This window comes from Cryptotermes secundus, unplaced genomic scaffold (genome assembly GCF_002891405.2).
Source record: "Cryptotermes secundus unplaced genomic scaffold, Csec_1.0 scaffold280, whole genome shotgun sequence".
Taxonomy (NCBI): Eukaryota; Metazoa; Arthropoda; class Insecta; order Blattodea; family Kalotermitidae; genus Cryptotermes; species Cryptotermes secundus.
In genome coordinates, this window is record NW_019720566.1 from 923,177 (window position 1) to 950,702 (window position 27,526).

The window sequence follows — 27,526 nt, forward strand, 5'->3', positions numbered from 1 at the left end:
TCATTACCGTGTTCAGAAGAGCCGTCCACTGGTCCCTATCCTCAGCCAGATCAATCCAATCAATACCACCACAACCTATCTCTCTAAGATCAATTCTAATATTGTCCACCCACCTACGCCTTGGTCTTCCCTGTGGTCTCTTTCCTTCTGGCTTTCCCACCGATATACTATACGCATTCCTCGTCTCCCCCATTCGTGCTACAGTACCTGCCCACCTCATCCTCCTTGACTTGATCATTCTAATTATGCTTGGAGAAGAGTACAAGTTATGAAGCTCCTCATTATGCAGTTTTCTCCAACCTTCTGTCACTTCATCTCTCTTCGGTCCAAATATTCTCCTCAACACCCTGTTCTCAAACATCCTCAGTCTATGTTCCTCCCTTAACGTCAGAGACCAAGTTTCACACCCATACAGAACCACAGGCAAAATTATAGTTTTGTATATTCTAATTTTTATGTTTTTGGACAGCAGAATAAGACAAAAGCTTCTGGACTGAATGGTAGCAAGCATGACCCGAGTTCAATCGCCTCTTAATTTCCTCCTCAATCAGGTTTTGATTTGTTAGAGTCGTGCCTTGCATTTTGATGACGAGACAGCAACATATACTTAGTTTCGTCTGTGTTTACTCCAGACTAACCTCCTTACTATCGTCAATTAAAGTTTGTGTGCTTCTCTTTAACCTGCCTATACGAATTAACCTCATCCTCACCACTGTTATTTTTATTCTGAAAATGAAGGCAGAACGCTCCTCCAAGGCGTTGGTATTCACCCACATGACCAGAATCTCAGCAATCACAGCAGTGAACTCCTGAAAACTTAGTAGACTCATCACTCACGCAACATCGTAAAATAATGAAGCAAGCAAACAACCGTTACGTCACATTTCGAGTGTTTCTAGGTTACTTCAGATGTGACTTGTGTGAAAACTCTGTTGAGCCTGTAAAATTTACTAAAAGCGAGCAGATTTCTGCTTTCGCGTCATCAATCAATATTGCAGCATGTGACGCTATTAGTTCTTGAAACAGCCGCATTTTTGTGGTACCGAGAGGCACCAATTGTCAAGTTGCGTGTTTGTCGCGCTGCGAACTTTCGAGAGCACTCAGAAGGAACCATGCAGTTCAAACGTCAGAGGAATAACCAGTTAAGTCAGCTTCATCCTAGTGCAGTATGTTTTAAATAAAATGGAAACATAGCACATAGTGATAACCAGGGCCAGAATTTTGATAACCTGAAAATATTTAAGAAATGACCTATAAGATGACTGAAACAATCCAGAAAAATGACCTAAAATATGACCCAAAAATGTAATATGCAGGACCCGGATTTTGATGACCTGAAAACATTAAAAAAATGACCTATAAAATGACCGAAAAATCCAGAAAAATTACCTAAAGGAGAAAAGAAACAACACTTCGCTTCCATGTTATTCACATTTCAGAAAACATATGAAGAAAAATTCACTAAAGTGGCCAAAAATCACAAGATACCATTAAAAGTCCAAAAAATTACAAATAAAATTTACATTTCTGCAACCAGCAGCTCATATCCGAGATTTATATATTTAAGAGCATCGCACAGGATACAAGGAAGAAAAGACGACATGTCATCAAAATCCGGGCCCTGGTGGTAACTGTTCCACTTCCTTTTTCAGGAAGAAAGGATTAAGCAATACTTACTGCCGCGCATGCAGTAGAAATGTGGATTTTTTTTCATCTATGAGGCAAAAATACTAGCATATTCTAAAACAGTCACTGTTCCTATGAATACTACTCTAAGTGTCATCTGTCGAAAAGCCAAAATCTAACACACTCACACTAAAAGAAAAGTTGTTCCTATGCTTAACTAATTAAGGGGTATTATTACTTTATTGCTAGTGGGGTGGGACTAAGTCCCTTGTACTGCGGCCACTTCTGGCCTATTGTACCAGCTCCTGATGATAGCCGAGGGTGACTGCAGATCAAATTGGTGGAATGAAGATTGGCAGGGGAAACCGAAGTACTCGGAGAAAACCTGCCCCAGCGCCACTTTGTCCACCACAAATCCCATTTGACCAGACCCGGGATCGAACCCGGGCCGCCGCGGTGGAAAGCCAGCGACTAACCGCTTGAGCTATGGCGGCCAATTAAGGGGTATGGGGAGTGGATGTACAGATCCACATTTTCTTTACCTCAGAACTAGCTGGATGTGAGTCGTCAGCTTGAAGCTCCTTCCGCTTTACCGCCGGGGAAAGAACTCCCGGTACCCATTTGACAGGAGGCTGCGTGGGCCCCAGAGCTAGTCTTGACGAAGTGAAGAAGAGAAAACTTTCGACCCTACCGGGACTCGAACTCCGACTCCTCGGTCGTCCAGCCCGTAAGCAATCGTGATACTGACCACGCAATCCCGGCTCCTACAGTTTCAATAAGCTACCTAGATTTGTAAATGCTTCATAAACTGTGGATTTTTGTCAGTCAGTGATATATCGACTGCACAGCTACTGAATAAGATGAAGCTGATCTTCAACTGTTACGTCAGGTAAGATTTGGAACAAAGCAGACACGGCCCCTATAAAGCCATCATCGGAAAATTCGAGCAAACGGAGGGGAAAACAATACGGAATTGATACATCAGTAGGATAGTCGGTTCCTCATTACTGATTCAGCACGGGTACCACCCTCACCCCGAGTCAGAAGTGCTTCCGGTGATGTCGGAAACAAACTCAATCGCTGTAGCGATTCATTTAGTGTNTACCGTTGCGATATTCGACTGAAATCGAACATGTATCCATTATCACACAGTGCGACATTCAACTTTAGTCCACATCAAGAAATAATCGTCTCTTCGAAGACATTCATTGAGTTATGAACATTTATTTTGTTGTCTTTTCATATTTTTGTCTTAAAACTGCATTATTTTAGAAGGCCTCTGTGGTCAAGTGGTCAGAGTTCCTGGCTACAGATCTAGAGGTTCGATTCCCGACACTTACAGATTTTCTGAGGAGTAGTGAGTCTGGAACAGGGTCCACTCAGCCTCGTGTGGATAACTGGGGAGCTACTTGAATGGAAAAGTAAAGGCTCCGGTCTAGAAAACCGAGATTTACGGCCGTGGGGATCCGTTGCGCTGACCACGCGACACCCTCTATCCGCTAAAGTTGGCAGTAACTTCGCCGACAAGCGGTGGTCGCTCGGTCGGTTTAGTTCGCTTGTGGGCTAAAAGCCGGGGAGTTATAAAAAAAATAACAAGCAGGGAAATGGTTAAATTACCCTAAAGAAAGGCTGTACATGCACCACGCAAGACTCCACGGCTCTATTCTGAACGGCGCTAAAGTTATTGCCGTTTTATAGTTCCACGCTGCCGCCGGACTGGTGCTGCATACGTGTATGCAAAGGAATTACTGTGGTGTTAAGTTACATATTGTTAACAAAACGTTTTCACGAAATCGATCACTGACTATCTGTCATACTGATGGTCGTGACTAAATCAGAGGGCGGAGAGTTCCAGACATACAGAGACAAGCAACTCTGTAACAGAATGGCTGCTTCCGAGGCCTCCAAATTAAATCCACTAAAAGACCATTACTCCCTGCTTTTCGACATGCAAATGACTTTCTAAGGCGTAGCACGACATTCTTCAGCTTGGCGGCATCATACTGGTCTCGCTCCGATTAAACGGGATAAACAGCCACAGAAGACGCGGTATAATGCTTAGCATTCGTGGCTACTATTCGGGAGGCTCCTGTGTTCAACTCTAATTCTGGGGGTCGCCTAACCTGTTGAAAATATTGTCACGTGTAAGGGTGACTCCCCACCAAGTGTGTCTCCATCTTATTGTCGGTGGTGGTGGGGTCTGAGTGCTCCTGAGACCCTGAGAGGTATGCCGGCGGTAGCATAGCTACTGGTAGAAGACCCATGCCGGACAGGTCAAGGAGTAGGAGCCAGACGAAAAGGGATACCGTGGTCATTCACGTTGGGGGTTGGGCGTGAGGCTGACAAACTCACACCGTAAAAACTAAATTGCTTAGAAACCAGATAATTAGCGTGGATAGATGGAAATCAGCGAGCAAAAATAAGTGGGCCACGACCTCTTCCATCCACACTCTCCTCCCTTCTTCACTCTACCATTCGATGTTTCATCGCCTGAACAAATGAAGAATAGGGAGGAATGGATGCTGATTGTTCAGGAGACCAAAGCTCACCCTGAGCTGTAGCGCCGAGGGGAAGAAAGGAAGGTATTGGTAACTGAAGACGGCGTTCGGATTAGTAAGCGGATTTATTGGATATTTACGGGTCGTAACTACAATTAATTACTTCACTATTGCTGATTTTCACACTACAAAGTACTCCACGATAATCTCTTCAGTCTATCTGCACTAGTCTTCACGGATTTATAACACAGAGACCACAGAAGTCCACCAAATCATACACTCCCAAATATCACTGTAATACAGCACACATAAAGTCTTCAAATCACACGTCAAATCATCACAAGCTGACATCTTGTACTCTTCTTTACTCCTAGTTCCTATTTCCTCTGAACTTACAGGTCACTGCTCTCTTTATATAACCGAGGAACAGACATGGACGTACAGTAAACACATATCACGTGATCGCTATCCAGCCGGTCTATTGGCGCGTCTGTCGGATCTACAGAAACCACAGCTACTGTTGCATGTTCGACCGTGTTTACAGAGCTGTTGTCTGGCGACGTGTTAATCAAATCCGTTACAATATATTCCTTTTCCTCAACCTTAAATCCTTACACGACAGTGGTAACTATGTGTACCGCTTCTTTAACGGTAACGCATTCAGCCCGCAGAATTTATCTGTGGGATTCGTTTGAGTCCCAAAAATCAGTGGCCATTTCACTGGAATTAACAGACCGATTGATATCTGTAATGGAGAAGCGGTGTAAATGCCTGGAGGTAAGAACTGAATTTTAACATGCAACTTAAAACAGCTTCGCTCTATAAAAAATGAAAGTAACGTTTCCTTTTACTGCCTTCCCAGTATACCACACCTCATCTTATAATCTATCACAGTATAATTAATGAAGCTGACGCAAGGTTGAATATACCAAGAAAACAAACAAAAAAAACTACCTATTTAAATTATTTTACCAAGACTAACGACTAATAGCATTTAGCTGTCATATACTGCATACACAACGCCCTGCGCAAGCCTTGCTTCAAGGACGAAGGATGCAGCAGAAAAATTTTCACGTTTATACAATAGCTACGTTGCGTTTCTTCCGCCCGTCACTCACTGTCACTGAAGATGCAAGACTCCAGTTATGAAATCTCATTTTGTATTGGTCTATTCTGTTTTACGGGTGCATATGACCTACGTTTAGTGCTTTATTTATTCTATGAAATTGTTGAATATACTTACACTAACATACTTCACTTTTCCTTCAAGATACATCACTTGTCTGTAAGAACAAACGTAAAAGATTTAAAGTAAAACAATGACTTCCGGCCCCGAGAATCGATCCATTACAAGTCCGGGTAGGAGGCGTTACCGCAAAGAAAATTGATCAGGAAGGACACTAAGTTAAAAACTTAGTATGACTAACTTCACAGGCCTGAGACCTTCTTCAGGAGCCAAGAGTAGTTAAGACGATAAAAAAAATCCACGTCTTTTATTGTTCCCGAAGATTCATTACCGTGTTCACAAGATGTTGGTTAAGCTCACTCACAAAAAGAAACTAAACAGAAATGATTACATTCATCGGCAAACCCTTCTGTTAAACCAACTTACAAGTCAGTTTTATATGAACGGATATTTTAACGGAATTTGTTTCCAATAGATCGATAATAAAACCTATAGAAAAAATCATGGCTTTGAATCACGTTTGCCTGTCAATTCTGCCTCTAGGCTAAGATAAATATTCTGCTATATTTTCCAACTCCGAACTATTCCATTTCGATGAAATTCGATGCTAAGTTAGGCTACACTATAAGCTGCCAGGCAGAAAGATTTTGAGCTCTGTGTGTCTGTGTGCTTGCTGCTGCTTGCATCTCATTCAGATGCGGAGTCGCTGGGCCTGTCCTGCATTCGCTACTGGGGGGTTAGCAAAGAAGCAAGCTGTTATTACAGGACTCACCATGCACCAATACAGAACTGCACTCACCTCTCGATTCCGATGTGGAAAAAGTGGAACTCTCCTTCACGCCTCCATTCTGCCCATCCTTCAAGTCTCCTGTAAACAGAAGTCATGGACATATTAGATTACGATGGATGGCCACGAAATTTCTTCGATCTGTCCATCCAGAGCTGTGTACTATTTCATTTATTTTGCTAGATCATGTGCCAAAGCCCAGGTTAGGTAGCCTTAAATGGCAGAATGACTATCAAGAGAGTTCGATGGAAACTACGTCACAGTGATGATGGCAGTAACGATTAAACAATGATAATGATGGTAATTATTATAACAGCATCAATAATAATTAACAGCAACAACAAGGTATATATTCCCGCAAGTAAAAGAAGTAAAAGTAAAGCTATCCCTGTAACAGGCCGTGAAGGCCCATAGGGTTGTGAGATGTTGAGGTTCCCATATTTTCTAGAAAATCGGCTCATAGATGGCTGCAAGGTTGTCAGCCCTACGTTCCGGCCAGCCTTTACCCCCAAGAGTATTCCAAGAATATTCCTGGTACTCATTTCTGTTAAAGGCTGAGTCGCTCCCGGGCTATAGTGCGGCTGGAAGGATTAGCTCAATTGAAAAAATCCAATCACCTCATCGGGACCTGAACCCTCGACCTTCCGGCTTGTAGCATAGTGCCTCAACCAACTACCGAACTTTTCTAAAACAGATGCAATGTTTACATGCATGAGCAGAGTGAAATATGAATTCAGTACCTGAGTTGTTTTGTTGTCATTTATACATTATTAGAATGATGAATGGGTATGACTGAAGGGCCCCCGAAGTACCAGACATATTATTATCATTCAACCTGCCTTGTTTTGCATTATATTTGTATGCAAGTCCATACAGTTTTACTTTCTTCTTACTCGTGCTCACTTTATAAGTGGGCTCTCGACTGTTGCGTTTACAGGTAAACAGTTATAATTATTATAATAATAATATGTCATTGTAATCAAATGTTATTTATACTGTCAATTCCATTCTGCGGTTTCTCGTGCACCAACGCAGACTGTTCTGTTCTTGCTGAGAGTATCTGCAGGTTGTGGGAACTGCTGCAATGTATGAACGCTTCATATTATCGCTCTATGAATATTATATTAGTCCTGTGTCTTACAAAGCTGTTTCAATAATATTGACTGTTCACTGCGGATGATAAATCTCGACAGACGTTTTACTTTTACGTTTACTATCATTATCTTCATCACAGGGCGTCACAACCAACAGAAACTGCTGTTGTAACAGTTGGAGGAATCGGAAAAATTACATAAGGTACTTTAAAAAATATATACATTTTATATGAAGTAAAGACCGGTGTCGGTAGCCGAGCGGTCTAAGGCATGCACTGTCTTCGCTCGCTCGGAAGCCGGGATCGTGGGTTCGAATCCCATTCAGGGCATGGATGTTTGTGTGGGTTTTTCTGTGTCTATGTACAGGTAGAGGCCTTGCGACGAGCTGATCACCCGCCCAAGGAGTCCTACCGTATGTGTAAGATCTAGAAAATCTGAAGTGATCGGAAAAGTTCATGGAGGTAGGCCTAGGCCCACTGGGGCTGTAGTGCCAAGGAAAAAAAATGAAGTAAAGACCGACTCCAGTAATTAGGCCTAATCATTCCTTTAAAAAAATGAGCGAGAGTTCGGTTTTAATAAACCTTTGGTTAAGTACTTATTTCATAGGCTTCCTGTATCGAGATTATACTATAAAATTGTAAAATGTGTGTGGTACCTTCGTATTCTGACTTCAGATTTTGCTTCAAGTAATGATTATTAAATATGAAATTATACGAATACACGAATTCATAAGCTGTAATATGTGAGGAATTGCTGGACACTTCGTCACTATTTCCTTAACTACTCTGAATATTTAACCATCGATACTGAGCGACCTGGTAGTTTATGCACGACAGAATTACGAGAATTCAGCAGCTGATTATAAGGTCAATGTAATTATGTTTCTGAAATGTCACGAGAACATAAGATTTCCAACGACGCGTCAGACTCGCACTCGAAAGATCCAAGCGTCGAGTGCCAGAGCTCAGTAATCAGAAGTTAACGCTGTTTTTCAGCCTCGCTACGAGTTCCTTAAAATTGGCATCGCATCCGCTGTTTCGTGCACGATACGTGAACATCCGTAGTCTATTAGTGTTCATCAACCTACTTACTTACTCACGGAGCTCAGCCCTTCTTGAGGAGCCGCCAATTCTGCAACTACTCAAGAATTTCCCAGCATTTTAAGGAACTCGAAGGTTCATTACCGTGTTCACAAAAGCCCTCCACTGGTCCCTATCCTGAGCTAGATCAATCCAATCAATACCATTCCATCCTATCTCTCTAAGATCAATTTTAATATTGTCCACTTTGGTGACGAGACAGTAACATATACTCAGTTTTCTCTGTGTTTACTTCTAGATCAACCTCTTTACTTGCGTCGGTTAAAGTTTGTATGTTTTTCTTTATGGTATCTACATTATCACCCAGTAGATTCACATCATCGACATAGACCAACAGTTGATGTGTCCCGTTCAATTTCAGCCCCACCTTGTTTCCTGGACCTTCCCAATTGAATATTCTAGGGCAAAGTTGAAAAGGAGTGGCGATAAAGCATCTCCTTGTTCTAGACCATTCTGGATAGGAAATTTATCAGACAAATGTTTACCTAAACGGACTTTACTATAAGTTTCGTTTAAACACATTTTAATCAACCTAACTAGTTTCATGGGTATCCCAAACTCTATTAGAATATTGTACAATACTTCCCTCCTAACTGAATCGTAGGCTTTCTTGAAGTCTATGAATAGCTGATGTACTGTCTCATCGTACTCCCATTTTTTCTCCAATATAAGACGAATGCAAAAGATCTGATCTGTAGTTGATCTGTTACGTCGAAACCCACACTGATGATCCCAAGTAATTTCATCTATATTAACCTTCAAAGAAGAATATTGGACAAAATTTTATATGAAGTTGATAGCAGTGATATCCCTCGATAATTACTACAGTCAGTTTTATCACCCTTCTTGTGAACTGGTACAATAATAGACTCCTTCCACTGATCAGGCAATTTTTCCTCATGCCAAATAAAAGTAATTAGATTGTGGATCTTAGAATGTAATATTTCACCTCCTGCTTCAATAAGTTCTGCCGGAATTTTATCACTATCTGGAGTGTTCATCAAATCGCAACAAAAATGTGCAATATGAAATGGCTTTACGGAACAGGGACGGACGACGTCTTGAGAAGCTTACAGTTGCTGAGATGATCAAGAATTTATTTCCGCTTCGTTACCGTAGTCCACCACAAGGCCCTACCCTCGGCGGGTGAATGCGGTTCGCATCTTTAAACAGTATGAAACACGCAAATATGAAAATCCACACAATCTACTCATACATCGGGGCACGCGGTAGCGATGTTAGTTGAGGCGCTATGCTACAAGCCGGAAGTTCGCAGGTTCGATTTCTGATTTCATTTGATTTGTATCAATTGACCTAATCCTTCCAGCCTCACTATGGCCCTGGAGTCGACTCAGCCTCTAACAGAAATGAGTACCAGGAGTCTTCCTGGGGGGTAAAGGGTAGGCGGTGCGTAAGGCTGACAACCTCACCGCCACCAATGGGCGTCCATGACCTGTTACAGGGATAGCTTTACCTTTTGTTTACAAGTTTATTACATAGGCAGCGCGTTAACCTGATTCGAAAAAAAAAATACCCTTTCCGAATTCCATTTGTAGCACTGGCTTTTCATGATAAGTTTCCGATGTTTTCCTCAGTATATCCAGGAAATTACCATGGTAGGAACCTAAATATAGCGTACCATCCGCTCCATGCTTTTAAATCGCCGTACGTATACCACACACATCTCTTTCAAAGCCTGGGAACCGCTGTATCTGACACATGACGACGGAAACTCCCGATCACTCTCCAACATTTACCCGAATATTGCTCTTGCTCAGCTAGCATCGTCATATGGAACGAACAGGTATTAAACCCACATTTCTTCCTCGACACACGCCCCTATGGTTGCCCCTTACATATGGACCTCCTGAGGATTTCACTTACTTCACAGGCACGAATTAGATGAATCCTCACTTGCAGACACGACCTGTTACTTCTGTCCACTGCAAATTACTAATGTCACTGCTGCTCTTGCACTATGTCCAGCGGCGGAGAGGGCGTAGCCACCCGGATGGGGCCGCAGGGATGGGCACAGGAAAGGAAATCAACCGACAGAAAAGTAGGGGGGAGGGGGAGCCAGAAGGGCGTATCGAGAATGAATGCGCTCTGTGATCCATAGCAGGAAACTCACCTACATCTCCCTGCATTGTTCAACGGCGCGATGTTGACGGAACTGCAGTCCCATCAAGCTGCAGAAGCCCGCCCTTCGTTAAGAATTACTACCGGTCTTACGGGCTGTCACTTCCAGCAGTGCCGCCCGCATGAAGTCATACTATCCCTTTGGGTTCCCTTGCATAACGCTGTACTGTAAGCTTGGTTCTCCCAAAAGACTGGTCTCTCGCGGGGTAAGGCGGCTGGGACATGAAGCTCACCACTATCTCCAACTAGTGCCGAGGTCAATAACACATATACTCCCACATACGTCTTCATGGAGTAGTGTTTTATTAGTTAAGCACAGGGACAACTTTACCTCATGATGGTAGCGAAAGAAATTAGTACTTCATTCGTTTTGAGAGGAAGTTACACGCCCTCTTCGATAATAATAATTGCCAGTGCCCCCATTTTACGTAACAGCATTACAGTTACAATGTTAAGTCACGTAACACACTGTTGTTAACGAAGAGAAGGCGAGGCAATTACCGAAGCCGGTCCGCATACAATGCGCAAGCTGAAAATATCGACATCATTTTCGGACGACATTTATAGTCGACGTCGGTAAAATGAAATTCACTATGTCCCTAAATGGTCAGTAGAACCGCCAAGTTCAACCACTTCTGCCCAACACTTGCCTAACTCCCTTCGTTGGAGCATAATGAGCTAATTATCTTCCAAGAATGAGAAGACAAGATAATTATCAAAGTGCGTCCGCATATACTGTGCATGTTTAGAATCTCGGCATTGTTTTGATAACTTTTAGCTTTACCGTTGATAAGCTGAAACTCAAAACAGGGATAGCGTATTCAGTATAGCGACTGACTACGGGTCGCAGTTCGAGTCCCGGTAGGGTCAAGAATTTTCTCCTCCCCATGTCGTCCAGAACGGCTCTGGAGCGCACCGAGCTTCAAGCCCGCCGATTTACTCCGGCGATGTTAACCCCCGACACCCACTGGACAGTACGCTGGGTGGGCCCCAGAACTGATCTCGACACTGCTGTTGAGAAAACAAAAAATGAGCTCACCTTTGCTGTGAAATGAACCCCCGATTTCTCGGGTTTCACTAAAGAATTCTGAATAATGACTACAACAAATTCCATTAACCTTCAGTACAAACGGTGCAACGCCAAATATAATTCAATTTCATGACCAACAGTGGCACTGGTTTCATTCTATTCACACGTCACCTAGAGAAATGAGTTGCGACTATAATCAGCAGCCAGTGCAGTAGCTGGAAAGTCATTTCGTAAATTGACTAGCACAGTAACCATGGTTACAGCCAAGGAGGGAAGCAATGAATGCAGTGGCGGTGGACTGAAGTCTTGGATGGAAAAGCGACATTTCTAACAGGTGCACATGGAGTGAACGTAAACACGAACAAGGCGTTGGGCGTGACAACTGAGAGAGCTGCTCCACAGATATCCGACAGTAATGGGAAGGAGTTTGGGAAGTAATGAACCAGCCCTCTGCTACTATCCTGACGACAATAAAACACATTTTACTACTTAAGTGCAGACCTGCGGCTGAACGAGGGGAAAGGTCATATTCTTTATCTTCCCTTCTTCTGTCTGACGATGAAAAGACTAAACGATACGAAACTAAGAGTTTCCTTGTTATTACGTATGGGTGTGAAACTTGAAACACAGACTGCGGGTGTTTGAGAACAGCAGGCTAAGGAGAATATTTTGACTTAAAGCGAAGAAAGTGTCTGGAAGCTAGTGAGAACTTGTACACAATAATGATCTTCATAAGTTNCGAGAGTGAGAGTGAGTGAGTGAGAGTGTGATTGATTGAGTGAGTGAGAGTGTGAGTGAGTGAGTGAGTGAGTGAGTGAGTGAGTGAGTGAGTGAGTGAGAGTGAGCGTAAGTGAGTGAGAGTGTGAGTGAGTGAGTGAGTTGAGTGGGTTTAAAGGCGCGTTAACGGGTACAGCTGCTTACTGAACCCGGTACTTAATAAAATAGAATTAAACACTGTAAGACTGTAAATGGCCTGATTGAGGTGTGTAAATGCATAAAGACAAACAGATGTAAATGTTCAGTTAAAACTGATAGTAATACAGTCTTTCTACGGGCCAGCGAGGTCTTAAAAAACACTAAACTCTGGAAAATTGCCTATTTTCCTTTGATACGGCACAGACCGCATGGAAAACGACGCCTCCAACAATTCTTCGTTGCAATTAGAACGTCTTTACCGGACTGCTACCCAGCAACGATAGGAAGACACACAGACAAACCCACAGACACAGGCGTTGAATAACACTTCTATTTAAGTTTTGAGGTTTTCACGGCGATGACAATGAAGAAAGTCGTCTTCTGGGTTTAGGCACCGTGTATTCTTCGTTTTGGCCGACGTTTCGGAGGAACGTAGCGCCTCCATCTTCAGAGCAGTAGAATGGCTGCGGAGAGCAGTAGCTACTGCTCTGAAGATGGAGGCGCTACGTTCCTCCGAAACGTCGGCCAAAACGAAGAATACACAGTGCCTAAACCCAGAAGACGACTTTCTTCAACATTTCTATTGTTGCGTGTATTCTTTGACGCGGGAACGTGTTTACCGAGCCGCTGCCTAGCAATGAAAGGAGGGATGCACTTTACTGAGCCTTTGCTTAGAAACGATGGGGACACACACACACACACACACACACAGACTGATGAGAGTTCTGAAGTAGGCCGCTGAGACTATCTCAGGTGTCAGGAACAACCCGGCTGGCGGCCAATATGAGGCGAAAGTTTTACAGCTGCCTGTTCGATCTGTCTTTAAACTCGCTAGGCATCATAAGCAATTCATGTCATGGGCCCAAAAGTCAGAAATCACAGCAACAGCCACTCAACCCAAGAGTGCCAAACATAATTTAAAATACATTTTTATTAATAACATTTCTCTTCAGAAAAACTCAGACACATTTTGGCAGTTAAAAATCACAGACGCTTTGAAGTATCAATATCTGCAAATTTCTTGATATTGCTACGATGTTACAAAGTAGATCTACCAATTCTGTAAATACTGTCAAGTGTCCGGTGTTCCGTGACAAGAAATTAGTGGGTTGCGGATTTGACGAAGCTGTTTCATTGGATAACTCGTTCACAATCACAGTTACAATCACTCTGACATAATTTCTTCCAGATGATGTGACCTGACTAGTCCATCGTCTTTGATCTGCCCTCTGATCTGGTCCTCTCTCTGGTCTGCTCTCCAGTCTTCTCTGATCTCTCCTCTCACTTCTCCGTCTGTTCACGAATTCACCCTGTTTCACAACCGCTTGGCCTACCGACTAGGGGACACCGAGTCCAACAGATAGTCCCTCCATTGTCAGGAAATCGATCCATCCGTTGCTGTGAAAATAAACGTTTACCTCCGTTGTCATGAAAACGACACCTCTGTTGCGCAGGAAACATCTGTCTGCGTTGCTCAGGAGACGCCTCTTTCGGAGTCGCTGCCTATGACATGGATGTCTCTGTATGCGCTGTCTCGGAAACGTGTTTCAACAGCCGTTGTCCAGCAATGGACGCCCGCTCGGATATTCTGGCTTTTAGGCGGCACGCCACAATATGGTACAATATATTTTACGTGGTCATCCAGCGACAAATTTAGAATCTTTCTACCCCGCTTACCGATAATAATTTATTCAAGCGTTCTTTCACTTTATGAAGCACCATAAATCACGCCACTGGTCTCCACTATGAGGCAGATCGATACAGTCGACATCTTCACGACATCCTCTGTACGTCTCGGTAGCCTGGATGGTATTTCTATCTCTAACCTATCCTACCGAACGAAGTGATGTCACACTAGGATTCCTTCTCTCGTAGCCTTGCATCAAGCAGAGGATGGATCGCTAATTATGAATGCATGCCTCACCAACCTCCATCGTGCCAGTACTATCCATTATACGTAACCACAGAGTTCATCAGGCTGCAAGAACACGGTGACCAAAGAGAGTATGCTCCTCTGGTAAACCCTAGCAGAGGCTACACGCCTGTCTCAGGATCCAAGGAGTCACAATCATCACAAAAGAAGAGCCCACCACTGGGTCTTATCGTGCACGAGTTTAATTCAGTTCGCGTCATCACAACACAATGAATCCATTTCAACGTGTCCATTAGATTCTCTCCTGTCTCTGAATTTTGTTAACTACAAAAATTTGGATATCATGCCGATCTTCCATTTCGAGAATGCCTGGGAACCTACAGGTGACCCAAACCCAGGACCGTCGCAAGCCTAAATGCCGCTCCAGGAGATGAGAATCTCCGTCCCCTTCCTCTAAGCCAGTAGATAAATTTGATCAAACTGTAATAAATAATGACACAAAATTTCCTAGCACTGTGACGTTGCTGTGAAAAATGGATAAAGCTATCCCTTTAACAGGCCGTGAAGGCCCACAGGGTTGTGAGACGAAGAGGCCCCCATATTTTCTAGACAATCGGCTCACAGAAGGAGATAAGGTTGTCAGCTTTTTGCTCTGGCCGCCCTTTACACCCTCACCCCCGAAAAGGTTTCTGATACTCATTTCTGTTAGAGAGTGAGTCGATCCCAGGGCCCTAGTAATGCCGGAAGGATTAGGTCAACTGAAAAATCCAATAACATAAGGAACAGAATCTGTGACCTTACGGCTTGTAGCATAGTGCCTAAACCAACTACGTACGTTACCGCATGCCCCATCAATGGTGCCATAATCCTTAAAAAATTGTACTGACATTAATGTACAACATTAACTGTCACGATATGAAAAAAGTGTAGGAAATTTTGTTTTCATGTAACAAAATTGCAAAGAATGGAGTTGCAGAACGTGGTGCCACAGAGGAGTCGCTTCCTTCGACTGTGTTATCGCGCCGTCCCTGCCTAAGCCTAAATGAAAACACAAAATCGGCCTGTCAGAAGAACTGCTATGACTAACATTACCTACATGGCGTCCATACGGCTGCTGTATGACAATTGCCTAAGCACCCGGGATGAATAGAGATCGCTGACTGAAAATTACATTCTAATACACACGAAAACGAAGATCGTCCCAGAAGACAATGGAATTATCATCTGAGTCACGAATGGACAAACAGTGAACATTAAGATGGCGACCGCGACAGCAACGATTAAGAAGATACACGCGGGGAACTGACACTTGACATGGTCGTTACATAGCGTATTCTTTATTTGGGTTACTATTTGCTAGATACCCCCGGAGCGCTTACGGTTCGAAATTCTTGGGAGAATTGCGGATGCTAAAACTCGCCGATCAATGACAGAAAACTCTGGCTGGAAGAGACACTTGACGTAATTATCCAAATTCATATGGATTTTAACCTCTATAAGAGCTCCTCAACAATCCCAACATCAGTAATCTGTATATCGAAGGAAATTCAGAATATCCTCAGAAAGGACATCTATCACCGAAATGATATAAAGGTTTGGTATCAAAGAGATGCAGTTCAGCTTGTGAGGAAGAAGTACAATCTTGATACTTTACGAAAAATTTGTGTCAAGTGCTGTAAACAACTGGATGCATTTAATTTCATGCTGAAACAATCAGCGTCGTCTGTTAACCAAAATAGTGTCATGCGTTTCAGTAATTAAACGACATGGTTCTGATTGGTGATTGGACTTATTAACCACCTACAGGTCGTAACTACAAATAATTACTACACTATTTCTGATTTACACAATTTACAATCATTCCACGCTAATCTTCTCAGTCTATTCCCACTAGTCTTTACTATCCGTTTCCTGGCAACGGATTTATAACACAGGAACTATAAAAGTCTCACTAAATTACACACTACCAATATCGATGTACTATAGCACATGTAACGTCACACATTAAGTCTTCTCTCATTCTTCTTCTGGCCACACTGCTGTTCCTTTGGAACTTCGGAAATCAAGTGAAGTGAATTCCCATTCCCGTATTCTCCAGCCTCTCGGTACGGACCACGCACAGAAAACAGCCCTTCTATCGCTGCACGGCTCAGACCACACAGAAAACACCTTTCCTCTACTGTTGGATGACGTCACCGCGCATGCGTTATCGTATTTACCGAGCCGTTGCCTGGCAATGCGTCACAATATCAACAAAATAAGTTCAGTTTACAATATCTGACGCTAAATCCTTTTTGCACCAAACCGTTAAATTGAAGTCTGGACCTTCCGGATGTGCTTGGTATGAAAACAGAGAGATAATGGGAGTGCTATACTCTACTTATCCATTAAGGTCTTCACAATTATCGCGTCACTCTCTGGATCGAATCACTTGTTTGATTACTATACGCATGAGGTCACAGAATCAATAGATGTCCGTCTGTCTATATATTTGATAGTGACAGCTCCCGCAAAAGTGAAAATTCTCTATGTGCGTGGAATTCGGTGCAAAGGTTGGTGCCCGATGTATAGTATTTTTCAGAAAGACAGAGAAGCACCACCGCCCCTTGAAACATAACAGGCGACTAAATCATGGCATCATGAAGGTTAACAGACGTCCAGTTAGATGAATATTTCCACAAGCTAGCGATCAGTGTACTCCCACGGAACAAGTCCTGGCGTCGCCTATGATTACGCTTACATATCTAGAAACTTCCGACCGATTTCGCCACGTATGCTATTCTTATGTCGTACATGAATACGACTGCTGCAACTATCAAAAATGGAAGTGTGGCCCCAAGTTAGTTTTTCGGCCATAGAAAAAAAGGCATGCCGATTTAATAAAAGATCTCTTTAAGTTTCTCAGAGTCGCGAATTTCCTGCTGTTTCATTGCGAACTCACCGTTACCCAGCTAAAAAGAGTAACATGACAATAACCATATTTCTTTTCACATATTCCGTTGCTGGGACCGCCTCTGTGGTCTAGTATTCAGAGTTCCTGGCTACAGATCTAGAGATCCCGGGTTCGATTCCCGGCGCTACAAGATTTTCTGAGTAGTAGTGGGACTGGAACGGGGTCCACTCAGCATTGTAAGGATAACTGAGAAGCTATTTCAAGGAAATAGCGGCTCGGATCTAGAAACCCGAGATTAACGGCCGTGGGGATCCTTTGCGCTGACCACGCCACACCCTCTATCCGCAAAAGTTGGCACTAACTTCGCCGACAAGAGGCGGTCGCTCGGTCGGTATAGTTCGCTTGCGGACTAAAATCACGGAGTGTTTTTTTTTGTTGAGAATTTTGCTATCTACCTACATTATAGCAGAAGCAGCTGTATACAAACCTATGCTGTGGAACCAAATTTGTGGTAAGAGAATATTCTACTGTAAAAACTCGTTAATGAACTTTTCCTAACTCATCTCTGTTTCAGTCTCTTTTAATTATATTTCAGGAAATAAAACAGTTCCGCTTTTGCGTCCCCCTGTCTGCCTTTGTCCAGCCGCCTCTTCATTTCCAACTCTCTTCCTAAGAGCAACAACGGTTTTAATTCCTCATCAAAATACCGATCATTAGACCGGGCGTCATTTTTAAAATCCGTTTGTTATCGGATTTTTCAGCGTCAAAATAAGGATTAACGAAGGCCGCGCCATAGCTCAAGCGGTTAGTCGCTGGCTTCCCACCGTGGCGGCCTGGGTTCGATCCCGGGTCTAGTCAAGTGGGATTTGTGGTGGACAAAGTGGCGCTGGGGCAGGTTTTCTCCTAGTACTTCGGTTTCCCCTGCCAATCTTCATTCCACCAATTGCTCTACAATCACCCTCACCTATCATCTGGGGCTGGTATAATAGGCCAGAAGTGGCCGCAGTACAAGGGACTTAGTCCCACCCCACTAGCAATAAAAAAAAGGATTAACGAACGGGTTGAGACTCTGAAAGTCTTTTCTATCTTCACATCATGCTAACATTCTCGTGGTTTGCGAGTTTTGTCTCATGAGTCATGGCAAAGAGGATATGTGTTCCTTGTCCCTTAGTTTACTTAATTAAGCTTTCATACAGAGCTGAATGGGAGGAAGACAGTGACTGATGAACCGGGACGGATGAGGAAGGAGGCAGTAATGGCGTATGTCAGGACACCATTCCAGGATTTTCGTGAGGCCACCAAATAATACACGCAAAGAAGTCAGATGGTTTCCGGAGAATCGAACCTGGAACCTGCAGTATTATTATTATTATTATTATTATTAGAGGGGGTGGGTTTCCCCATGCACTTAGACCAGTTATTGGTCCATTGTGCGTCCCCCTTTAATTTCTGCTGTCGCCATGCCCTACCGGTACTGGTGAGTGCTATCAGCTCCGTTCAGCCAACGAGGTCGGCCCTCGGTACCTGATATTTCCCCCATCTACCAGAGGCATTGGAAACTACTTGGGCGGGACACTTGTTGCCTAATTTTGCTCAAAGGTCTCCTAGAGACATGAGGTTCTTTTACGTGCCGTAAATCTACGACACGGGACCCACGGCTTAAAGTCCCTCCCGGAGGACTTGTTCCCTGAATTTTTCCGCCCTTAAAAATTCCACGACCGCCGCCGGGTTTGAACCCGCGTACCTTGAGTCATGAGGTGGGAACGTTACAACCTGCAGTACATGAAGTATGCTACTCACTCAACTGCGACATTCGGTGTGAGGGAAGTGCCACTACTAAATTTATTTCGACTGACTTCAGGTTAGTTCTTAAATTATCCCTTATTCCTTTCATATTGTAACGTGTTAGGTAACTACAGACGGGGTTTGGATTGACAATTTACAGCTCGCGACTACACTTCACGGATCACTATCACAGCCAGACTAGTGCTTTAGCTCATATTGCTTGGTAGCGGCTTCCAACCATGTAGTGTCCTCGGCTTATGTGTCCAACGGCTCCTGCCTTCGCTGTCCGGCACCTTTCAGCTGCAACTACCGAGCTGAAGTAACGTCACGTGTTGTTACCGTGCTGTTCCCTAGCAATGGCTGTTTCTTCTGGCTCCACAATTCTTGCTTTGAAAATATATGCGATCGAAAGTTCCAACTCGTATGAGACACTGATATCTCCCACTACTTTGTAATTTGGTATGGCTCCCAGGTGGGAAGACCAGCTTCTAGAAAGGCCTCTACCAAGACAACACAATCAAAAATAAATAAAAAAAAACGAATGACCAGGCCCGTGCAACATTCGAAACCAAGATCCAAGCACGTGCTTGATCTAGGATCGTGATTGCCATAAACAGTCAGGAAAACTGGATGCAGTTTTCAAAAGGATGTCCTTAAAACACATCGCTTTCAGACATCTCGAATTTCTGTTATGAATAAGATTCAAAGACTCACAGTAACGATACAACTGAGGGATGCTGGAAATGTTAAAGCCTTTAGATCAGTAACGCGGTCCGCCATGGTGTATCTTCTGAAACTGAAGCCAAGAGATAATTCCGTGCTCATGTCTCCGAGCCCAGCAGTCGCTCGCCTCTTTCCGTGATATACTGATATGGCCGAAACACAGCTATATAGTGTCCATAAAAACAATCACGAGAGGGGCGACCTTTCCACGGCAGTAAGATTACCGTGTTCTGAGATGTGACGCAGTTTACAGACGTTTCGCAGGAACAGTCTGCCTCCATGTTCATGGTTGAACAGTAAACTGGGCAAGTCAACAAGCAAATGACAACAAGCGAGGTACTGTTTGCTTACAGACTCGCTCGACTTACTTCTGTACCCTGAAAATGGAAGCAGGAGTTTACTCCAAAGGGCAGACAGACTTCTTCCAGACTAATAGGACTTGTATCCTACAAGACAATACTCTTCAAAATCAGTCCGAATGGCTGCGCTGGCGAGGGCCAGCAGTTGTAAACGACAGATCCATCCTCTCGTTAGAGAGGATGTTACATGAGGACTATGACCGTAAATGTTCAACTGAAAAATAAAAATCTGGCCGTGAGTCTCAAGGGGCTTGCGCCAACACGAACTGATTGGCGGTAAACCGCCAGTCGTAAAGCGACTGACTCTGTGACGTTCTTTTAGTTAGTGCAGTGCAGTGGAATGGGGTCGAGATGGGAATCGACAGTTATGGGACAGTCGCCAGCCGGTAAGAACGCGAGCAGGGAAGCAGAGAACATTGTTGAAGTCGCTACCAGACGACTGAGGAAAACAATGACGGAGAAGACTTAGTATGTGCTGCAGTGAACTGCTGAGAATGTGAAATCGTGATAGCGCTGTAGTTACTTGTAGTTAAGATCTGTAAGCGTTCAATAAACCCAATTAAAAACCCAGACCTCGTCTACGGTCACTCAATCATGTGACAGTGCTATTTCTTAAATATGAACTGGTCCTGAAATTTGATAAGCAGAATGAAAGACAAGCGGAGGGGAGAGCCGACAATCCAATGCTACGAACTGTACATGTTCGATCACAAGACAATATTTTTCTCGGAACTCCCTATTCTGTTGCCCGCTCAGACATGGGCTTACACGCATGAACTTCTTTTCTGCTAACTACATTTGCATTCCTCGACCCCTACTCTAAATTTCTGGTACTGTGCTGAGAGTCAGAACTTACCCGGGCGGTTCCTGGACCGTAGCCTGGTACTGCGTCGTGTAGACAGCTTCACCGCGTTCCGACGCCGGCGACACGTGACCGAGCTGATAGCACGGAAAATGTCTGCCAGACTATTTCGACGCTTCTTCCTGCGATGTTGCTGCGGTATATAACCACGTCCTCTGTCAGGAACACGGCAATCACTTTCACGTTGCCTCGCCTCCTCGAGTCTCCGGACATCTCTATGGGTTTCCTTCCCTTGTTTGCTCTTTCCATCGCGCTCCTCAGTTTCACACAAGGGACATGAGAACAATCTCATTGCATTCCTCACGCTCGATTTCTCAACTCCGAAACGAAACGAAACAGTCAGTCATTCCTTCCGGCCTCTCAAACTCCGAACCGTTCAAAACACTCTCTGAGACCCACTTATTATTATTATTTGTGAAGTGTACCACTGCTAGAAGCTGCGTAATATATAATAACGCGTCAAAATCCCGAACTAATAACTAATAAGTAGGTAATTTATTAATGAAATATCTAACACAGCGGTTCTGAATATTCCTTGGGAAGACGATAATTGTTCATCTGATCAAAAAAGTACACGTGATTATGGAACACTAAAATACATCGCCTGCCGGTCAGAGTAGCCGCGCGGTCTAACGCATGAACTATGTTCAATCGCTCGGACACTGGGATCATGGGTTCCAGTCCCACTTAAGGCATGGATATTTGGTGTGTGTGCGTGCGTTTATTTTGTGTTTGTTGTCCTGTATTTAGGTGGCGGGCTTGTGACGGGCCGATCACTCGTCCAAGGAGTCCTACCGTTTGTGAAAAATGATTACGGAACTGAAAAAAAATTTCGCTTAGTGAGGGGTGGAGTCCAGCTGGGTCCTCTCGGCACGGCGGCCACTAATTGGCCTATGGTACCTGCCCCGGGTGATTTTTTTTTCCATTGGCGCTACAGCTCTCATTTGGGCCTAGGCCTACCTCCATGAAACTCTCCGTTTCACTTCGGTTTACTAGATCTTACACATTCGGTAGGACTCCTTGGGCGAGTGATCAGCTAGTCGCAAGGCCTCTACCTGTACACAAACACAGAAAAACGCACACAAACATCCATGCCCTGAGTGGGATTCGAACCCACGATCCCGGCTTCCGAGAGAGCGGAGACAGTGCATGCCTTAGACCGCTCGGCTACCGTGACCGGCTGCCCCGGGTGATTATGATGGAATTTGGTGGAAGGAAGATTGGCAGGGGATACCGAAGTACTCGGAGAAAATCCGGCACAGCGCAACTTTGTCCACCACAAATCCCACTTGACCAGACCCGGGATCGAACCTGGGCCGCCGCAGTGGGAAGCCAGCGACTACCCGCTTGAGCTATGGCGCGGCCAACTGAATAAAAGGTCTGGGCCCCTAATGGGCTGAAAGAGCCATTAAAAAAAGATTCATCGCCTTCAACAACTGAACATATCTGAGCTAGTTCAACGGTCTTCGCGTTATTCGCTGAGATAAGTTTTAATATTATCTTTCTAACTACGTTTATATCTCCAAACTTGTTATCTTAACATTAAGTTTTCCTAACGAAACTCTCACCCATGCTTGATAATCTCAGTGTTATGCTATTTTCTCCATTTATGTTACTGTATTAAATAAACTCTACTAAACGTTCGTAATTAGATGTAAGAGAAGTCCGAAAAATCATTAGCCATTTAAAGTAAATGAAACGTAAAATATGATACATATATGCCCATTCGTACATTTTGACATGAATTTTCGATCTTCTGCATCTCTGTCGTACATCCGCCATAGTTGTTTTATTGGTGCACGTCACTTCCTTAGCCAACATGTATAGGTGTAACAGGAACGGCGATGCAGACAATAAATTAAACATTTCCTGAAAATATGTCCTTTCCTAAAACTGGTGGTCGGTACCTTGCGGTATCATACGTATATCGAGTGCTTCAGGCTGAATTCTGATATCTGCATATTTCTTGAAACAGGTGCTGAAAATATTTAAATTTTCTAAAATTTCCGCATAATATTTATTTCAAACGCCAAAATTATATACTTCCTGATTTCATTTTATATGGTTCCTGCCATATTTTTATATAAAATTTGTTGATACCTACAGCTCTTATAACAATAATTTACTAAATATTAGAAATATTTCATTAACAATTCTCTTGTAACACATTTTAAAATAATTTACGCTTGATTCATCCTGCGGACGAGAAGAAGTTAATTTTTCTGACAGGATGAAAAGGATGCTCATAATAAGCTAGCCCTGTAACAGGCCGCAGAGGTCCATAGAGTTGTGAGACATCGAGGTTCCCACGTCTTATAGACAATCGGCTCACAAATGGCGGTGATATCAGCCTTACGCACCGGCCGCCCTTTACCCTCAGGAATATTCCTGGTACTCATTTCTGTTAGAGACTGAGTCGACCCCAAAACCATAGTGCGGTTGGAAGGATTAGGTGAATTGAAATATGCAATGGACTTATCAGGAATCGAACCCGCACCTTCCGGTTTGCAGTGCCTCAACCAACTACGCTACTGAACCTAATTGTCCTATTTTGTTGTATATGTTTTGCATATGACTTGAAGTGAGCCTGAACATTTTCTAATATAATGACCGGTTCCAGTTTCGGGAAATTAAAATTAAGTAAACCGTATGGGACTAACGCGAAAGAGGTGCAAGCACCGGCTCCATGTAACACCTACAGCTACATGCTCACACAACCCACCTCAGAAGCAACGCCGTGCCACCCGTGCTCCTCCGGACACCACGAAAGACTGCTACTGTGTACCTCAAGCCAAACCATCGCATCTACACAGGAATCGTTGGGAGGAGCCCTATAGTGATTCCTCAGGCATCTCAAGGCGACTTCAACACAATGAGGAAAAGGGAGGGTGGGACTCTTCTCGCTACTTTACTTCATCTCTCGTGCAGTAACCAAATCGTAACCAGCAGTCATGATCCACAGGAAGTGACGTGTAATCATGTCTCAAAACTGATGAAAATGTCTGGAGCTCAGACACGCCAAGCAATAGCAGAACAGTAGCATTATACAGCGATAAATTGTGGGCTTCACGTTTCACTGCTGTTTATGTACGGGAGGTAGGGACGAACGGGTGGGTTAGCAAACTGAATCAACTGCTTTGGTTATTTGCCACTGTGTTTATATACGTTAAGAAATCAAAGCAGTGTAAGTATTACCTTCGCTTTCTATATAATGGTTATGTAGACATGGACTACCTCCATGGAGCTGAGCCCTTCTTGAGAAACCACCAGTCGCTAAGCCACTCAATAATATCCCAAAAATTCATGGAACGCGAAGGTTCAGTACTGTGTTCACAAGAGCCCTCCACTGGCCACCTTGGGCCAGACCAATCCAGTCCATACCACCCCATCATATTTCTCTAATATCAATTTTAATATTAACCATCCACCTACGTCTTGGTCTTCCTAGTGGTCTCTGCCCGTCTGGCTTTCTCACCAATATCCTTTATGCATTTATCTTCTCCCCCATTCGTGCTACATGCCCTGCCCATCTAATTCTCTTTCACTTGATCATTCTAATTATACTTGGAGAAGAGTACGCGTTATAGATCTCCTCATTATGTAGTTTTCTCCCGCCTCCTGTCACTTCAACCCTTTTAGGTCCAAACATTCTCCTCAGCAGCCTATTCTCCGATACTCTTAGTCTCCTCCCTTAATGTCAGAGATCAAGTTTCACACCCATACAGACCGACAGGCAAAATTATATTTATGTAGATATGATTTGGTATAAATTAACGGTTTAAGTTCGATTATACAGCGTCGTTTCTTTTAGGCCACATAAGATACTTAGGCCTAAATCTCAACCATCCAATCACCAGAACCTTGTTGTTAGAAAGAGGTGCACCACTGTTCGGTACGATTTGCACCACGGTAAGGAACGTTTTCCCAGACAGGCATGCTGAAGCTGAAGCCTGCAAAGCATTACACAGCGATCGAAAACAAAGTAAAGGTGAGAACTAACTCAACTAACGCCGAGGTGTGGCGGTTTGCGCTCGTGCTTAGTACCTGAATGGCCGGCAGGGAGACATGGACATCTCTGTATGCGCTGTCTCGGAAACGTGTTTTAACAAACCGTTGTCCAGCAATGGACGCCCTCTCAGATATTCTGGCGGCACGCCACAATACATTCAACACAGTTTTTGACGAATAACAGCCACATCATGAGAGGGTAAAAACACAGTGGATTCGAATGACCCACCACACATCGGAACCTTCAACTGCATATGATGAATTAATTTCATATCTCCATAATTTTATAATACTATTTCAATATTTGTTATTATTTTTAATACCTTTAACATTTTTACTTATTTCACTCGTGTAGTATCTAACGCTTTACTCGTATTATGAAATCCTATATTCGTAATATAGATCACCTTTTGAGTACCTCCACTAATATTTTGTATATAAATTCTTGTATACTCTAATATTCTAATATTGTTCTATACTGTAGTGCTCGTCATAACACAAGGCACAGTTTTCTACAACCTCTACAGCATTTATAATAGGGACACGTTGCACCACAATATGCATCCATATTGAGATTTCACTCAATTTTATCGTATTTATTATAAACACTGCCTGATGATGGTCCCATGAGGACCGAAACATGAAACGGTAAAAAATAAAATTCAATCTATAAGATATTGATTTTAATTGTGATACCATTTATCCTTGCTGTGTTGACGGATACGTTACCTAACCATATATCCATGTCTTGAGTGGGATTCGAACCCATGGTCCCAGCGTTCGACAGTTCAAGCCTTACACCAGTGTTTCTCAAACGTCGCGCCGCGGCTCGGTACCGGGCCCTCGTCTCATACATAAAAGAATTTAAGGTGCCGCGGCCAAGCAAAAGTTGAGAACCACTGCCTTAAACCGCGCGACCACCATGATCGGCTCGGTAGTTGACTACAGTATCACTAAGTAATCAACGAAACGTCGTTCTTTCTTTCTTTCTTTGTTCCTTTCATTATGATTACTAATCACTGACAGGGTTCAATACAACACCCTTTCTGATAGGATTGTCTGTAACTATTTCGATAATATGATATAATAAGTACATCGGCTTATCCAAGTAACATTTCTGCGTAAGTATCAAGATGAGCCGTAATGCCTCGTGCGATATCTACATTTCGATTGTTATTTATAGTCCCCTGTTCAATATATCAGTAAATTATACACTGCAATGTTATAGCTTACACCGTAATGTAGAGCGATATACACGTGAACATAGTCAACCGTTCAAGAAAGTCACTGCTAATCTGAAACTAGAAACTATGTCCCTTTACCCCCAGTTATTCATTTCTGTTAGAGGCTGAGTAGACCCCATGGCCATAGTGCGGCTGGAAGGATTATGTAAATTGAAAAAATCCACCTCGCCGGGATTCGATCCCGCGACCTTCCGGCTTGTAGCATAGTGCCTCAGCCAACTACGCCACCGCGTGCCCCAAATCATGTAGTACACTCTTTAAATTTTCGTTCTGTGTTGTAAAGCCCCAGTAACAGTATGATCTAAGCATTCCTTCCGCTTGTTGACTAAAAACCTTGACCAATTCTACAAGGAAAACAAGACTCGTAGCAGGCTGTACAGCCGAGAAGTAGAACACGGATTTGAAACAACACGAAAATTGTCTTAAACCTATCTGGATTGGCAGCATCAAGATTCACTTTTCTTGAATCGATCAACATATGATAACGTGACCAAAGCAAGGTCGGCAGGAACGCGTCTTGCCTTCTAAGACAACTATTGTACATGTCCTTAGATAAACACCTCACTTTAAAGACAGCTGAAACAAGGTCACAGCTATTCTTATGAGCAGTCAATTCACAGATAGAAAACTGGCCCAATCCTCGCGCGTGGAAATGTTCGGTGATTTGGCGTTCATTAATGTATACACTGTAAGTCATAACCGTGACCTACATATGAAGCACAGGGGGAATGTTTTGCAGATATTCATATATATTGTGGCATGTCTGCTAAAGCCAGAATTGTGAAACCAGCAGCAACAGCCGATGCTAGGCAATGGCCGCAACAGACATGCAAGCCACAACAGAAGAGCTGTTTGAAGTTGTGTTCTCTGTGTGGTCCGTGCCGAGGCAAGCCAGGCATGGCTTAAACTTGGTGGTGGTCAAGCATACGACCGTTCAAGTAACAGACAGACAGATTTGTACATAAAATATTAAAACTGTCGAAGTAAACCAAGACCCAATACATGGAGCACAGGTTGAGAACCAAAGAGCAAAGGTACACACATCCTGGTGCAGAGTGAAAGATGGATAGGCCTTGAGCCTGGATTCGGTTTCTAGTACTCACCTTTAACCGATAGTTGACTGTTAAAATTGGGGTCTGCCGCACCGTTCACAGACGCCAAAGTCGTTCGCGCAGTGGTTGAGGTCTTACTCAGGGTCGAACCTGCAACATCATCAGACACTTCTGTGACTTGGGTTAGTCGCTGCAACTGTAAAGCGACTGGATATGTGAATTAATCAGGTACAAGAAACATAATTTTAAAAGACGTCACCTCCGTTGCATCTTTCATTCCTATATCAGCTGGGTTCTGCCACAGCACATAGAGAAACATAATATTGTCACGTGTAGACGGGTTTTGGATTGG

General features: G+C 43.5%; 1 protein-coding gene across 6 annotated transcripts in view; it reads right to left on the reverse strand.

The window, feature by feature from the left end:
- Positions 1-27,526, reverse strand: part of LOC111868667 — a 331,386-nt gene that overhangs the window by 155,343 nt on the left and 148,517 nt on the right. For all 6 annotated transcript variants that reach the window (XM_033753177.1, XM_033753179.1, XM_033753182.1 and 3 more), the window contains exons 5-6: positions 27,226-27,324; positions 6,110-6,178 (exon numbers count right to left, since the gene is read on the reverse strand). In XM_033753177.1, the coding sequence (XP_033609068.1) occupies positions 6,110-6,178; positions 27,226-27,324 (168 nt within the window). The remainder of the gene's footprint in view (positions 1-6,109; positions 6,179-27,225; positions 27,325-27,526) is intronic.